This window comes from Pollachius pollachius (genome assembly GCF_949987615.1).
Source record: "Pollachius pollachius genome assembly, chromosome: 4".
NCBI lineage: Eukaryota > Metazoa > Chordata > Actinopteri > Gadiformes > Gadidae > Pollachius > Pollachius pollachius.
This window is the reverse complement of record NC_136937.1, coordinates 7,694,822-7,709,725: the sequence shown is the minus strand read 5'-3', so window position 1 is coordinate 7,709,725 and position 14,904 is coordinate 7,694,822. Positions and strand designations below refer to the sequence as shown.

At 43.9% G+C, this 14,904-nt stretch overlaps 1 protein-coding gene across 1 annotated transcript in view; it reads left to right on the top strand.

Annotated features, from left to right (window-relative positions):
• Positions 1-14,904, top strand: part of gfra2b (GDNF family receptor alpha 2b) — a gene marked incomplete at both ends in the record, with an annotated part of 78,267 nt that overhangs the window by 15,957 nt on the left and 47,406 nt on the right. The window contains 2 exons of the mRNA XM_079735651.1: positions 8,692-8,785; positions 9,830-10,144. Of these exons, the coding sequence (XP_079591777.1) occupies positions 8,692-8,785; positions 9,830-10,144 (409 nt within the window). The remainder of the gene's footprint in view (positions 1-8,691; positions 8,786-9,829; positions 10,145-14,904) is intronic.

Sequence of the window (14,904 nt, the reverse complement as noted above, 5' to 3'; positions counted from 1 at the left end):
CAGCCAGAACTCAAACACGATGAGATTAAACTAATGCGTTTTGGGCTGAGAGTTCCAGGAAGGTTTGGGGGTGGGGGGGGGGGGGGGGGGGACGGGACGGACGTGTTATCCCCATGGTTACGACCGACGGCTACTTTGGGGTACTTTTCTTTAAGCTAGTGTCGTCATTGTGTGTGAGTGGTGTTATGAGCGATGTTGTGTACGGAATGCACCTCACAGCGTGGAGCTATGCTATTAAGTGAACGAGAAGGCTAACCTTCGCTCGGACATGGCCATTAACAGCAACTGCTGGCCAAAAGGAGCTCCACACACACAGACACAGACACACAGACACACACACACACACACACACACACTCACACACACACACCTTGTCGCCAGCGTCCCTTCGTTGTGACCTTCTCATCACCATAGCTTTGAACGCAACTTGAGGTCAGAGCAGAGTACATTTTGCTGTACTGGTTGGCAAAGGCTGCCAAAAACAACAATTTTTTTCCCCTGTTTTCTCGAAATGACTTATTATTATATTATTATATCACTTATTTTATTATCTTATTTTGTTAACAATGAGAAAATAGCATGGATTTCTATGTTGAAGATCCTATAGGACTTTAGGTTTATGCTCTTTTAAACACTCACAACAAAGGGAGCGCAGCCATGGAAAACAAGCACTCTGGAAGTCTTCCACATCACAAACACCTTGTGAGACCCAAACGCAACCATTTTCAAATGAAAGAAAAGTGATATTGGAGTTCACTTACCCTTGAAGAAGATTAAACCCAAAATCAAACAAACTTCAAGGAACAAATTCTTAGAACCTTACATGATAAGAAAGTGTCTTACGACGGGCATACGACCAGCAAATAAAAACTAACACCCAGGACAACAGACACATCCTGTTGACGTTGTCTTCAAGAAGGCTGGCCCTGCTTTTGAAAAATAAAAAGCTAACCCTCAGACGCAACCCTACACTAACAGGAGGTCAACATCCGGCTCCGTTTCTGTGAGCGCGCCATCCTAACCCTCCTTTACCAAAAAGCTGTTGGAGATTAGCAACCCACGCATTCCCCTTTTAAAGGGTGCTGTGTGGAGATAGCGACGGATGTCTGTTTACCCCTGCTGCCAAAGGGGGTTTGCAAATGGTCTGGCTGTCATTATTCACAACGTGTTTACAATCTCAATGTCATCTGAATGCTCGGCCGCTGCAGATTGTTTCAAAATAGCTCCCGAGGCATTCATCTGTGGCTAATGTGGCCCGCGTTAGACATGGCCCAGTGCGATGGGTCTCCCCCTGATGGTTCTGTTCTGACCATTGAAGAGAACATAAAGGACATTACACCAAGGAACAACACAGGGAATTTGACGCTTGTTCACCCCTTTCGGAGTCATTCATTTTGCTGTTGTTGTTTTGGTATCGGTTAAATGCACTGGAAAAAAATTGAGAAATGTTGACTGCGTGGAAATTTGTTGGGGGGGCAATAAATGGCCGCACAGTTTCCTAAGATCAGCTATTACAAACATTATAAAGAGGTGTGTTGACATTTTCTTGTCTTGTTTACTTCAATGTTTTTTATGTTTTGTTTGGATACATTAAATTATATTATATATGGTATAATATTAAGGCTGTTTAAGGGATTAAAATGTAATTCTGACACAACAAGTATTTAAAAGGGTGACGCACTCCAGATTCCCAATGTTGGAAAAATTTTCCTCTGCCTGCCCTGCCCTGCCCAGACTCAAAACCAAGCATCAGCCGACAAGCGCAAGACGAGCTGAGTGCAACATTATATTTTGTGAAGAGCGCAATTATTCTGTCATTGTCTTTTTACAGTGACAAGCGACGACGATTCAAACACTGTAAGATGATCAGTTAATGTTTATGTTTTCAATTGATGCATTGTTTGCGGTAAATATTAACCAGCTCGTCTGGGCTCTAAGCATTCTCCATCTTTCAAATGAAACTCCCAAGATTTACCTGTGTTTCCGCACGGATCTGGTCGTAGAGCTTTTCAAAAAGAGGACGAGGCTTTTTTAGGTCTGGTGGAATGAGGTACAATCTCAGCTGATCCAGTTTGTTTGCTTTGCTTATATGGCAGCACGCTGTGCTGGGTGCCAATTTGTTTCATATCTGGCAACCCGGGGTAATCAGAGAATAGTGAATCAGAACACACAGGCCAAAACAACATTCTGACCTGGGATGGGAACGGGGAACATATTGGCTGTGCCATTGTTGTCGGAGAAGCCAGAATTCATAACCAGTATAAATTACAACATCATCATTTTATGATTTAGTATAGAACATTTGTAACATATAGCTCTTTTCAGTATAGGTAGTGTTTTAAATTGTCATGTTTAGCGTTAGGGGTTATTGTGAGGTGTTCAGAGATGGTTACTTTTAGGTTTTAGTTAAAGGGGGTGTACGTCATATTGAAGAACTATAATTTTAGTGTAATTTGCTAGAAATGCCATCGCCATGTGTCAGCCATTAGCGGGTGAAATACTCTGAGAGTATCTGTTTTTGAGATGACTGTGCGTGCCTCTGGGCATCACATCCATCTTGGCTGTCAATCACAGGTGTGTGAAATGCAACACTTCTTAATGGCGGAGAAACGTAGGGAAGCAGAGATGGAGGAGATGTTTTGGTTGATTGTCAAAATGGTGCTCTCTTCAGCTCTTTTCTGCTCTGCCTCTCCGAAAAAATTAATCGTACCTATAATACCTTTAGGGTGGAGTCAAACTTAGGTAATAGGTTAGGCATGGTTACGCGGAGAGATTAGGTTAGATAATGTGAGGTTATGGTGTTGGGTTAGAGGTGAATATGTTGTGATAGCGTTACGTTTAGATACATTTGGATCGGTTAATGTGTACGACAGGGCCTGAGGAGATTCTGGGTAGGGACATTGTTATCTCAGCAATACCGTTGCTAAGCAAGACGAGAAATGGTGCCACTTTGTGCAGAAACAATGCATTCAAAACACCTCATCATGGTGAATCATGTTCGAAACAATAATTGTGACTCATTATCATCTATGGCAGGGGTTGTAGCTGAGGATAGATGACTCAAAGTATTCAACATAATTTATTCAATATTCAAATTACAGAGGTTAAATAGGTTCAAAAGGTTCTAAAATATTTTTCGGAATGAATTGTTATTTTAAAAAATGTGATGGAAAGTCTGAAGGTCACCATCTTCTATGAAACGTTCATCATGCTTCCACAAGACTGCCATATCTCAAGCCAGCACTAGGGACCTGCTTACCCTCCTGGGCTCTCATATACCTTCAATCAGTGAATATTGATTTCACCTGTGTTCAATTAAATTGCAGACTTAAGCCCTTCTGTGTTGTTCCTGTTGTCACTCAGTCTTGGTTTATCCTCCTGTGTGTCGGGGAATAGGGTCTTCGTCCTCTTTTTTCCGTATCATCACACATGCTTTATTTTATTTCGGTGTTAATTAAAGTCTCCAAGTGAAGTTACTTGTGTTGTGTCCGTGCTTTACAACTCTGATGTTACTGTGTATAGTTATTTTTCAGCACTATCTTCCGTCTCCCTCCTTCACTCTTCAACACCTAGAGGACCCTGCTGTGACACAAAAAATGCAATATATCCCAATATCATCAACACACTACTGTGTACACGTCGAAATGGAAAAATATAAAGAACTCAGTGTGCCTGAAGCCTTTTGTCCTGTGTGAAGGAATACATTTGGTTCTAGAACTAGTGAGTATGTATGATACTGGCAGTGCTAGAAGTAGGACTGCCCGCATTCTGTATCTCATCCACACCCACACGTCTGTCTTGGATTTCAAGAATTTTGTGGACTTTCTTTGGGTAGAAGAGTGCTGTGAGATGTTACGTCTTCGCTATTGTGTGTTTTGTGTTTAGAACCTACTCATTAATATCAAGCACTTTGAGGTCAACCTTGAAATCAAACCCTATCAAACTCATATGAATAAGAAATTATTCATTATTTACAAGGAGGAAATCCATTAAAAAAGACAAAGGCGGTGTGAAGGCATTCATCTTGGAATGATGAAGATGTATTTAGACAACTCCTATTGTGCATGTGATTGACTACAACTTAAAATGCCTCTGATTCATAGAACTGTGTACTGTGTACTTTGTGCATTAGAATTCATAAAATGCTTATATTTTCCGCAACCGTCACTTTGGACAAAAGCATCTGATAAGCAATTACGCACAAGTCAAGTTTTTATTGTTATAGCCCTTAATCACAGACGCAAAGGCCACAATACACCAATTCCATCTGGTCACTAAGCCTGCTGAAGGGCAAGGAAAACCTCCCTTAATTATCAGGTGAGAAACCTAGAGCTGGAACGCAGAAAGAGAGGGATCCATCCTGTCCTAGTTTTTCTTATTATTGCTTAAATTAATGTGTATTAAACAAAGGGACGTAGATAACCACGGATCTCCGGGGGGCCTAACATTAGCGTGGTTTGAATCGTCCAATCACGGCCGCCGACGTAGGCCCCGACTACGCATCATTAATCAGAGTCAATTATTCATCAGGTTTAATTGTGGTGCTCTTGATTGCAGTGATTGAATCACAGGCAATAGGCCGTGGTTAAGGAGGTCAGTGTAGCAGTAGGTTCAGGATAGCAGAACCATAACAACCTTCTGAAGGGGGCCGCTAGTTATGTGAGTTATTTATGTCCAGATATGACGCGACCAGGCTATCTTACGTGCAATACGGTTCACATTGGTCTGGGACCTTTATGAATTCTGTGTGCAATCTCAATGTGTTTATTTGTTCCCTTAACATGTGAATCATAGAAATTGGTTAAGAATTGGTGTAACTCATCTTACTAGCCTCAACATTAGTCACATTTACAAAAATAAAACTGTTCTAATGTCGTTGGAAGTTCTTCTGAAAATTATCAAAATCATATTCCAATTCTGCTAATGCCAGTGCTATAATGCTTGGAATGTTTTACAAGGGCAAATATGCATGTAGGAATGACAAAAAGGATAGCGAGACCAAGATTTGTGGGTTTTCAGTTTGGCATTAGGTTCGAATTGGCATCATCAATCCAACAAACTGAATCCAGATCATTATGTGTGGGCCTGGGTATGTATATGGACTTGGCTGCTTTGATGTTGAAAGTGTACGTGTGTGTGTGTGTGTGTGTGTGTGTGTGTGTGTGTGTGTGTGTGTGTGTGTGTGTGTGTGTGTGTGTGTGTGTGTGTGTGTGTGTGTGTGTGTGTGTGTGTGTGTGTGTGTGTCATTACCTCTCAATGCTTCACAAAGCGGTTTCTCAGCAGAATAAGACTTCTGCTACGCTAGTTGGAGGGGAGCTATGCGTCTCCCACAGCCTGTAAGACCAGTCAGACTTGATCAAAGAGCAAGAGCCAATCCCATTCAATGTCAATAGGCCTATTAGGGATTTCATAACTTCGACCTGGAAAAATAAATGATAGCATGGCCGGTACAGACTTTCGTTTTCGGTTTCCCGGAAAGAGTTCAGGGAATTCTTTTCACGACTTCATCAGCCATCTTGAACGTCCAAGACACATAAAAGCAATGATATTAGAGATTCTGTTTGTTCTCAGGTGAATCCACACACGGTAGGACAGTTGAGGACAGATTGTGGTCGAGTCTAAAGCAGGTGCGGTACCTTCCGCCCATGTAAAACAAGCATAACTGTACACTCGCAATCTCAACTACGTTATATTAAAACATGGACAAATCTGTTCACACTGGTTTCTTGGACATTGTGGGTCTGGATCTCTATCACAAAGAAAACACTAGTGAAGTGAAAATGAGAGATTTCTAACTGGGCTACAGTTATATACTAGAGATACAAAATTGCGAGATTGCGAGGTATACCGTATTATGACCTTCTATCGACTGAGTGATGTTTATGAAGTATATACACATCTTATGGACGGCATTCACCATGCTTCACAGGGTGGTATTACCGCCTCTGTTTGGAATTCTGGAATGTTCCAAGGCTCACTAGCGGGGAGCAGCATACCAATGGCCACCATCTCCAGTGCATGACACACAGCGACCTTCTCCAGAGAGGGTCCTTCTTAGCTTGCACGAGGCCTATAGGAGATGCTCCTCGTGCGTTGGACACCCCCATGCCCTGCTCCATTACCTCAGGCCTGCGGTGAGTGTACCCGAGCTGGGACTCTGTGATAGTGATAGTCGGTGATAGGGAAGCCACTGAAACTCAATAGGGCTATCGTAAAGGCTTTGGAAACTAGATTCCTGTGTTTCTCTCGTGGCAGATGGTAAAGTTGCAGATGGTACAGCTAAAGAGCAGCTATCGTTTAGCTAATGTTAAGCCATAAAACAGCTGACGTTTAGCTAAAGCGCAGCTTAAAAATCTGCTAAAGTTTGACGGTGGAAATCAAAAGGCTACTAATGTAGATGATTTTTATCCCCCTGAATACACAGAATAAAACAATATCTGTGTGTTTCTGAATAAAAACTAGAGTCTTGAGAGCCTGCATCATAATTCAAAAGAATGCATAATAATTCAATATAGTATTAGCTTTATAAAAGACTGTAATATCTCCAAAAAGCTCCAGACGAATCATGACTTCATTTGTATTCATATATTTAAAAAGGCTAACCTAAAATTACAAATTCAAAAATTCGAACCATTGCTTTATTTTTGTACCTCCCATCTGCTATGCAGCTGAATAATACATGGAAATACATTCATATCTATGGCCTAGCAAAATGTATTCGGGTTCCACAGCGGCCCCAGTGTAAAAAGTGGCCTGCGTGTGGTGAAAGTTGTGGAAGTCCTCGCAGATGTTCCCCCTCCATGGGGCTCAGGGAATTTATTAAACTGTACGGACGCTAGCTGCAGCAGCAATGAGTCGACGGGGCCGTCTGTAAAAAAACAAACCGTTTTTAAACTCAACATTGCGAGTAGAGCAACGTCAAAGTCATCTCGAAAACACTAAGAGCTAACCTTCCCATGAATCCCACGTGCGTGCAAGGGGATGCCAGGGTTTGTAAGCCTAATGAAACCAGATGTTGTGTAGCCTATCTCTTGCGCAGTATAGATGTGTGCGTGCTGCCCCCCCCAGCAATGTTGGAACCCTAGTGTATATTAGCGTGGGAGCAGACATTCATGTGTATTTATCTGCTTTGAAGGCAGCCATGCACCTCGTGGTCATGCACTGCAGCAGAAGCAACTCTGGCGCCATCGAAGTTACGGTGTGTGTGAAATTCTAAACCCCCAGGGACCCTCCACACACACACACCACCTTGCCAGAGAGGGAGTGAGAGCGAGAGAGAGGGGGACAGAGAGAGAGCGAGAGAGAGAGAAAGACAGAGAGAGAGCGAGAGAGAGAGAGAGACAGAGAGAGAGAGAGAGAGAGAGAGACAGAGAGAGAGAGATCTAACTTAAGGAGCCCTTTATGTTGAACTTCAGCAGCCATAACAGAGGACATAGTTCCAACCCCTTAAAACAGAAAGAAAACACAAAATAGTAACAACAAAACCCTTCAATAAAATAGATATTATAAAAAAAACCTTAAAAATAAAAATAAATAACCTCAATGAATATCCCAAAACCAACAAATCCAACCTCCCCACAGGCCAGCCACCTCAAACACTTTCTCTTTATCTCTGCACAAAGCTGCTTCGTAACCACCTCCTGCTGAAAGTTTCTAAGTCTTGCATTTCTTTGTTATCTATAATCCATCATGATTCTCGGCCTCAACAGTCGGATAAAAAACATCTTCAGAAGCAACATCCAGGTTGCTTTCAATATTTATTTTGTGGCCTAAATAGACGGCCATCTTTGCCTGCCGAATAGCGAAATTATAGGAATGAATGAAATGTTGGATAAACCTGCCTTTAGAAAATTACATAAAAGCATTCATACAGAAGAAAATGAAAAATACATTCCAAACAAGAGAGAGAGAGAGAGAGAGAGAGAGAGAGAGAGAGAGAGAGAGAGAGAGAGAGAGAGAGAGAGAGAGAGAGAGAGAGAGAGAGAGAGAGAGAGAGAGAGAGAGAGAGAGAGAGAGAGAGTTTGGTGGTGGAGGGGGTGAAAAAAAGCCTTTCAGCCGTCGTCACTCTCTGCCAGCCATTTCCACGTTCCACGGGAGTCGCAAGTGGACGCACGACGCGCAACTTGAGTCAATTTCAACTCGAGGGAGGGGGGAAATGTTTCTGGGTCGAGTGCGCCCTTTGGAGATGCTGCGTCGTCAGACTCTACTAATCAATCGATTGAACCGGTGCACACATGGATATCATTGGCATTAGACGAGGAAGAGGAATAGGGAGCGAAACATAGGTACAGGAGCGAGAGACGGAAAGCAAACATTGTCAAGAACCGTGTGTGTGTGTGTGACGTCTGTGTGTGTGTGTGTGTGTGTGTGTGTGTGTGAGAGAGAGAGAGAGAGAGAGAGAGAGAGAGTGTGTGTGTGTGTGTGGTTGTGTGTGCAGTCTCTGTCTGCTTGGCACAAGTTCACCGTTTCCTACCACACAACGAGACCCGGAAAGTTGGAGCGGGAAAAATATTTGCGCGCCGGGGAAGACAACGCGGTCTTTGTAAAGTCTGCAACGCACGAGGAAGAAAGAGTCCCGAAGTCACTGCCGATACCGGTTTGGATGTTACCGCATGACGAACGACAAAATGGTTAACTCCAAAGAGGAAGGATTCCCGTGGACTCTTCTGTAGTTGGTATCCCCGTGATCAGCGCGCCGGTTGGAGTCTGTTTGGCTGGCGGATATCGGATGAGCACCATGTCGGAAATGTTTCCCCGGATAACGGATTTCCAGTTGTGTTGAAAGGTGGGGGGTTGGGGAAGGTGGTGGGGGTGGGGGAGCGCGGGAAATCAGTGGCGTTCCGCCTGACGGCTCTGGATTACTGTTGCGCGCCATGATGCTGGTGCATATTGTCAGTTTATTGTTACTATTAGGTAAGTTACCTCGTTTGCTCCCACCAATACATACATATACAGGTACGGCCTTCACACAGGTAAGGGGGCAATGGGGGGTCTCTCCTTACCTACGCCCGTTTCAGTTTTTCCTCATGTCTTTTATAGCCTATAACAAATTAAATGCCACTCATGAGTTTGGATTACAATGGTTGCCTATGTATTCACGCAGGCGTGTCCATAACTGCTGATAACTAAAATAATGCCTGCCATTTCGGTCAAGGAGACAGAAAGTGCAGGGCACCTTGGGCGATCAAATCGATATTGCTTATAACCTAGAGCTTGTCAGGTGGCCCCAAAACGGATTGATTGGTGGTGGAATTTGAGCCGCCTGTGCAATGGAACGCGTGTCGTCCATTCTCGGGTTGCGCCACGGAACTGTCCACCGTGCTGATGATATTTTTGGGTTTAAATGGAAACAGCGCTCTGCTTTAAAATTGTCAAGCATGTAGTTTTAATTACAGGAAAGGTAACACTTAGCCCAAGGCATTTTTATATACTAATTGAACCTTAGGACCTTTTATTTTTTATTTTTTTACCTGCGCCGTCTCGATGTCCCTATGCAAGTAGACCTACACAACTCTCTGTCCAAAAACGTTGATGACGGGGCCAGTCAATTGTTTTAAAATCATACTTCTTGATGTCAATGACTTTTCCAAAGCATCTTCAATCACTATTGAGAAAGTATAAAAACACAAAGTTAATTGTGGGGGGGTTGGGGTGGGGTCAACAATAACCCGTTACCTACAGACAGAAGTCACATGATCCTAACCACACCAAACTCACCGCCCCTTCACCCGTGCACCCACCCTCACACACAGTATGACCACCTCAATCCCATGAACTCTAACTCATCCTCCCCCCCTCCCTTCCTACCCCCCCCCCCCCCCCTCGCCAGATGAGGGCGTCCACGCCACGGGAGCAGCCCAGCTCGCCGTCTCGTCGTCGGGGTGGCGGGAACCCCTGGACTGCGTGCGCGCCTCGGAGCTGTGCAACCAGAACGGCCAGTGCAGCTCGCGCTTCCGCATCATGCGCCAGTGCCTGTCGGGCGGCGACAAGGAGCGCAGCGCCATGCTGGCCTCCAAGGAGTGCCAGGGTGCCCTGGAGGTGCTGCAGGACTCGCCGCTCTACGACTGCCGCTGCAAGCGGGGCATGAAGAAGGAACTGCAGTGCCTGCAGAACTACTGGAGCATCCACATGGGGCTCAGCGAGGGTAAGGGTAAGAGTAAGTGAGAGAGAGAGAGAGAGAGAGAGAGAGAGAGAGAGAGAGAGAGAGAGAGAGAGAGAGAGAGAGAGAGAGAGAGAGCGGTGGTTGGGTTGGCTCATCGCTGGCTAATCAGGCGATTGGCTAACGCCAACTAATGCAGGTGGTTGGCTAGCACTGGCTAATGCAGGTGGTTGGCTAGCGCTGACTAATGCAGGTGGTTGGCTAGCGCTGGCTAATGCAGGTGGTTCGCTAGGGCTGGCTAATGCAGGTGGTTGGCTAGTGCCGGCTAATGCAGGTGGTTGGCTACCGCTGGCTAATGCAGGTGGTTGGCTAATGCAGGTGGTGGCTAGGGCTGGCTAATGCAGGTGGTTGGCTAGTGCAGGCTAATGCAGGTGGTTGGCTAGCGCTGGCTAATGCAGGTGGTTGGCTAATGCAGGTGGTTGGCTAGCGCCGGCTAATGCAGGTGGTTGAATAATGCTACCAAAGGCTTGCTAACGCCAGCTTATGCTGTTGGTTTGTAAATGCTGGCTAGTATGCTACTGGTTACCGCTAGTGGCTGGATAAAGCTCGCTGACGCTAGAGGCTGGATAAAGCTCACTAACGCTAGAAGCCGGATAAAGCTCGCTAACGCTAGAGGCTGTTTAAAGCTTGCTACTGCTAGAGGCTGGATATAGCTCGCTAGCACTGGGGGCTAGCCAACGCTTTGGTATCTCAAACCACAATGTCTGCAGTCTACCTGTAGGCATCACTGAGTAAAATGTCTATTGCTGACCAGCTCATTCCACTTTTCGACTTTATGAAAGATTATCTTTGTAAGGAAGTATCTGCTCAAGGACGAATCAGCAAATCAAACAAAATGAAGACTTAGTCTATAGGTTTGTCATTGGTCGAGAGCGAGAGCGAGAGCTGGCGTTGCACTTTATGAACCAGTGTCTCACTGAAACACACACAAAGTTTTAGGAGCCCCCCCCTCCCCAACCACAGTCTCATGGCTTGTGTTGGTACAGGTCTGGTGCTAGTCCTGCAGTGTGTTCTGACTCACACACAAAAACACACACACACACACACACACACAAAAACACACACACACACACACACACACACACACACACACACACACACACACACACACACACACACACACACACACACACACACACACACACACACACACACACACACACACACACACACGGCTGGCCTAGTTTGGGTCTCAGTAGTGGTAGAACTCATTAGGAGCCTCTCTCTTTGTTCTCTTCTACGGCAGCCATCATGTCTAAGCAGTGAATACTTACACACGCTCGCTCACACACGGACACACACATGCACACACATGCATCCACACAATGCATAAACCTGCACACTGGTCTGAAGTTTCAGCAAGGCACATTCCCTAGCTCGTGCTACGAGTACGCACACATTCTTCGCACACATCTTGAATTCTGTGTTGTTAGCGCAAAAACGTGCACTGGCAAACACACATTGTCTCACACACTCACCAACACATTTGGAAAAGCTATCCAATTGAAAAGATCCTATCATTCTGAATTCGATTTTCGTGTTTCTCTCGAGATGATGAATACAATACTCAGTAGAGCAGAGTCCCAACCTGCATTCACAGACGCACAAGTAATTTCACGATATATGTCAAATATCGGGATGTAGACAGATCCCCCCAGCGGTTCAACAAATCCCACACCACACCACGTTCATACTAATACATGCATTTTATTATATATGCTTCAATTGTAATTTCAAGGCAATAGATCCAAGCTCCACAGGGGGTGTTATCCCCAAATCCCTGAGGGGAAGGAAGGTGTGTTTCCCTGGGATCTTCCCTTCTTATTATGGATGAGAGAAGATTGCTGTAAGCATTTGCTGGGCAGAAAGGTGAGCATCTACAGTTAATCAACCAACAACCAAATGCACATATTATGGACTACAATCTGAAGTTGACGACTCAAACCGTACAATCTCCGGTTTGAGTCGTCCAATTTTAGAGTTGTCTCCAAAAACTGTATTTTTTTTTATGATTGCAAAGGATGTGTGTGAAGGTTTTGTGTTACGACTGAACTCAAGAACTCGGAATGGGGAACATCCTGGAAGAAAAGATGAATCAGAGCCGGAGACAAAGGATTGACCTTCCAGAATGGACAACCAATAAACTAAAACATAACTAAATAAAACAAAAGGCTAAAAACAAATTACTTAAACAAAAAATAGAGGATGATAATAGGAGTTTAGCACAGTTGACATAAAACAAACAATGATCAACCTTTGAATTAGTGCTCAGTTTTAAAATGATCTGCCATCCATCATTAGCATCCTGCCATCATTCGGTATTACAATCCGACTCGAGAATCAGGACTTAGAGGGACCGTGGTCACTTCCAGAGCTTTGTTCTCTATCTAATTTGCCGTGACCACCAGAGTCAGCTCTTTAGCACCTGGATGACTTACACTGTCAATGTCGTGCAAGTGAGACCCGCTCCTCTAATTAGGAACTGTGTGAGGGCACAGGCAAGACAGCTGCTGCCACAGGATTATGCTAATGCCCTGGTTAACCATGTACATGCTAATGTTGGAGCCCAAAGTGCTACAGGAATATAGCCTTCAGGGGATAAGCAGGTGAACGAGCCTGTGATAGTGCGGATGTGTGGTCATTCTCACCCAGACCAGAAGACCCCTGGCTGGTATGGATACCCAAACCGTAACACATATCATGGGGATGTGCAGATGGACGTGGTTGGGGTGCTGTGGTTGTCTGGCCCCCCATCTCACCCAGAACAGAGTTGGTAGCAGAGGCCGGTGGAGGTACCTGGCCTGAAGTGCCTTGTAACCTTGTGATATGCAGGTGAACAGGCCTTGGGTTATGTTGATGTTTGACCCAAATCACAGGTGCCCATGAGCATTGCCAGTTGCCCGACACCCAAATAATCGAAGCAGGACTCCAGAATTGCAGTAATTCAGGACAATCTATTGTAGGTTAAAATAACTATCACACAGGAGCAAGAAAGATCCCATACCGCACCAAATGCATACTATATATGATAAATATTACACACACATTAAATATACTCATATGGGAACCATCACACACACCATTTTCTAATACAACAGTACTGCTTGATACATGTGTTATGAAAAAGTGTATCCGTGGAATAAGTGGTGCAAATCCTGGCCCAATGACATCAATGCTCTTTCTTCTTCCATGTTTTTTTTTTGTTGTGCTAAAAACATGCTTTTTTTTTTAACAACATTCGTTTGAAGCAGTAGGCCCTTATATTAGAAAATTACCTGGGCGTGACGGTTCCCCTTTAACATGCGCTAAAGGTAATTTCAAGTCAAGTCAATTTCAAGTCAATAGACGTAAAAAAAAGCACAACCTCCGGCTGTAATCCGCCGGTCGGACAACAAAAAGGTTTCCTTTGGAGGGCCCAACGGAGAGAGAGATTCATTCCCTGAACTGCATACGTATAATCTGTCTTTGCCAGGCACCGACTGTGAATGATTGAGCCACTCGCCAGAACTTGTTATGTATGTAGAATGCATACACATGTCACGGGGATATTCCCCATCTTCAGGGGCCGTCTCTGGTGGTCATTGAGATGTTTAGAGTCAAGTAGGTCAGGCAGAATTAAGGCAGCCACCCATTGAGGTCAAAGGAAGTGGTTTTTCGTAGGAATCCTTAGGAAAAGTATCGGAATAATTACAATACAGTGAGGTTAGATAGTTGCCTGTGCTAGTTACCCAGAATCCTGTTTTCCTTTGAGTGTCTATTCTCCTTCCACCCTTTATTGCGAATCGGAAGGTATTTTAAACGACCCAATTATGTTTCAATTGAATAAATAACCAATTAGCCTCCGTAATTGTTTTATCGCCTTCATAAACACCAAACCCACTTCTTGGCAGGCAGGGAGGCAACAGGAATGAGGTCGTTGTAGTAGTACCCTCTAGAGACAAGATAAGTGTGGCTCTGCAGAAATTACATACAAAAATAGAGCTGATTTAATAGAAAGCAGTTTAGTACAACAGTAGCCTACTTCGGGAATTAATGTGGACATTTTTCATTTTATTCGCAAAATTGCTCCCACTTTAATTCCCGTTTTCCAACACTAAATGTAAAAGTTTATCATCTCTGTTCTGTTAGGAATTGAGCTATTGAGCTATTAATATGTGAATACCTGCATTCTCACACATACATGACATGCTGATGATATATATATATAGATATTCATGTTTATGTGAATATACACAGTATACATATTCATGTTTATATTTTATATATATAAACAGAAATAAATAGAAAATAACATTATCTTCCAATACAATGCTGTGCAAAATATAAATTGCCTTATACTTTCATGAAATCTAAGTTGATGATGTACATTGAGAATGGAATAGACTACACATGTGGATAAATATAATATATATATAGATCCACATGTGTAGTCTATTCCATTCTCAATGTACATCATCAACAACTGAGATTTCACTGAAAGTATAAAGCAATTTATATTTTGCACAGCACTGCATCGGAAGATAATGTTCATTTCTAAAAGTTTGAGATGCCAAACTTGCCTCCCCTGCAGGCCCAATCAGCCTCTTAATGAACACAGAAACAATAGCGTGGAGAAATTCTGAAGATAACACCACGACATCCGGCTTTGTTATAAGACATTATACGAACACATCTTTTATCCTTAATGGTCTACCATGCGCCATAACCTTGATATTTATGCCAGATTTGGAATTGGAGCCGCTTAG